At 46.6% G+C, this 1,377-nt stretch overlaps 1 protein-coding gene across 1 annotated transcript; it reads left to right on the top strand.

Moving 5' to 3' along the window:
- Positions 1-145: 145 nt before the first annotated feature.
- Positions 146-1,114, top strand: BDR25DRAFT_308289 (uncharacterized protein). Its single transcript, XM_033691003.1, has 3 exons — positions 146-260; positions 316-579; positions 636-1,114. The coding sequence occupies exons 2-3, from the start codon at positions 322-324 to the stop codon at positions 885-887; spliced, it is 510 nt and encodes a 169-aa protein (XP_033539315.1). The 5' UTR covers positions 146-260; positions 316-321; the 3' UTR covers positions 888-1,114.
- The last annotated feature ends 263 nt before the right edge of the window (positions 1,115-1,377 follow it).

The following is a 1,377-nucleotide window of genomic DNA, read 5'->3' as shown; positions in this document are numbered from 1 at the left end:
TGATTTGATGTGAATTAATAGCCTAGTCTGCATGCCTGAGGCGCCTGCCAATGCCACCCCAAAACTCCCCGTGAAAGTATATCCCTAGAGGACTTGAAAGATAAATAGCGGCTCCCCTCCCCAGTGCTGTTTCCCGACATCGCAAACCAATACCTCCATTTCAAGATTCTCTATTCAGCCAAGCTATTGTAACGAAGGTCGCTGGAAAACCTAATCGATACGTTGGTGCGCAAGACATCGCTCAACGATCCGGCGGACCTGTTAGTCAAACACCCTATCCTAAACAATTATTTCTAACATAAACCATTGCCACAGCCCATCATGGAGGCATTCACTGGAGGAGTGTCGCCGACTACAACGTTTATTAATGGCGTGGCAGTTGTCCAATATCCATTCAAAGGAGGATTGACGTATGTGTTCTACTGGAACTCGTCTGGTACATTGTCCTTCCTCCACGGGAACAAGATCTCCGGAGGTGTCAATTCCTATAGCGATAAGAGTATCACAGTCGGTTCGTCCACTGTTTCGAACAATTCCAACAACTCACCACTGGCCGCCGCGCTGACCAGTGACGGCAATGTAAGTACTCTATGTTGAACATACCTGAAACATTGTACTAATATATTTACTCTCAGATCCATGTGTTTTACGCTGATAACAAGGCCAGCCGACTTCTTACTGAAATCATCTATAATCCTAACACCAATACTTGGTCGACTGGTACGCTGTCGACCCTTCAACTCCTGGTTCATGATGAGAGTGGAATTGGTGCATCAAACGAGCCGATCCTGAAGGTTGTCTTCCAGAGCAAGGGCCAATCGAGCAGCATCACTGAAGCTTGGTGGGACCCTAGTGGCCCGCAATGGAATTCCATGGTTATTTCTTAACTATGAACCATGCCAGTGGGATTCGAGGCAGTCGTGGTGAGAACGTTTGCCAGACCGACCGATCACGATCCACCGAGAGCCGTGCTCCATATGCAGAACGAAGATAAAGGACAGTAAAGGATTTGAGATTGCGGCAGCTTGAGATAGTTTCCACGCTTTTTCACTCTCCTTATGAAGTTCGATAGTTTAGGCTAGTCATTTAAGCACATTCTGCAAATCGAATTCCGTATCAGTCATAACAGAAGCATTCGATCATGTAAACCGACTGCAACTTGACCTTTCAGTCACGGATCCTTCAATTCATCCGCGGATTATCTCTCACACGGTACCCACCGAAGCATCTTCTCATAATTTCCAGAAATAAGGCTTTATCCTCTCTCGTGAGATTATCCTCGAAGTCCTCTAGGGATATACTTTCACGGGGAGTTTTGGGGTGGCATTGGCAGGCGCCTCAGGCATGCAGACTAGGCTATTAATTCACATCAAATCA

Source organism: Lindgomyces ingoldianus (genome assembly GCF_010093535.1).
Source record: "Lindgomyces ingoldianus strain ATCC 200398 unplaced genomic scaffold BDR25scaffold_189, whole genome shotgun sequence".
Lineage (NCBI taxonomy): Eukaryota > Fungi > Ascomycota > Dothideomycetes > Pleosporales > Lindgomycetaceae > Lindgomyces > Lindgomyces ingoldianus.
The sequence above is the reverse complement of the archived record's forward strand: the minus strand, read 5'-3'. Positions and strand labels throughout refer to the sequence as shown.

Excerpts from the sequence above, each read along its gene's own strand:
- BDR25DRAFT_308289 (XM_033691003.1), top strand. The coding sequence starts at position 322 with ATGGAGGCATTCACTGGAGGAGTGTCGCCGACTACAACGTTTATTAAT. Across the intron at positions 580-635 it reads CGCTGACCAGTGACGGCAAT|ATCCATGTGTTTTACGCTGA; the intron begins GTAAGTACTCTA and ends ATTTACTCTCAG.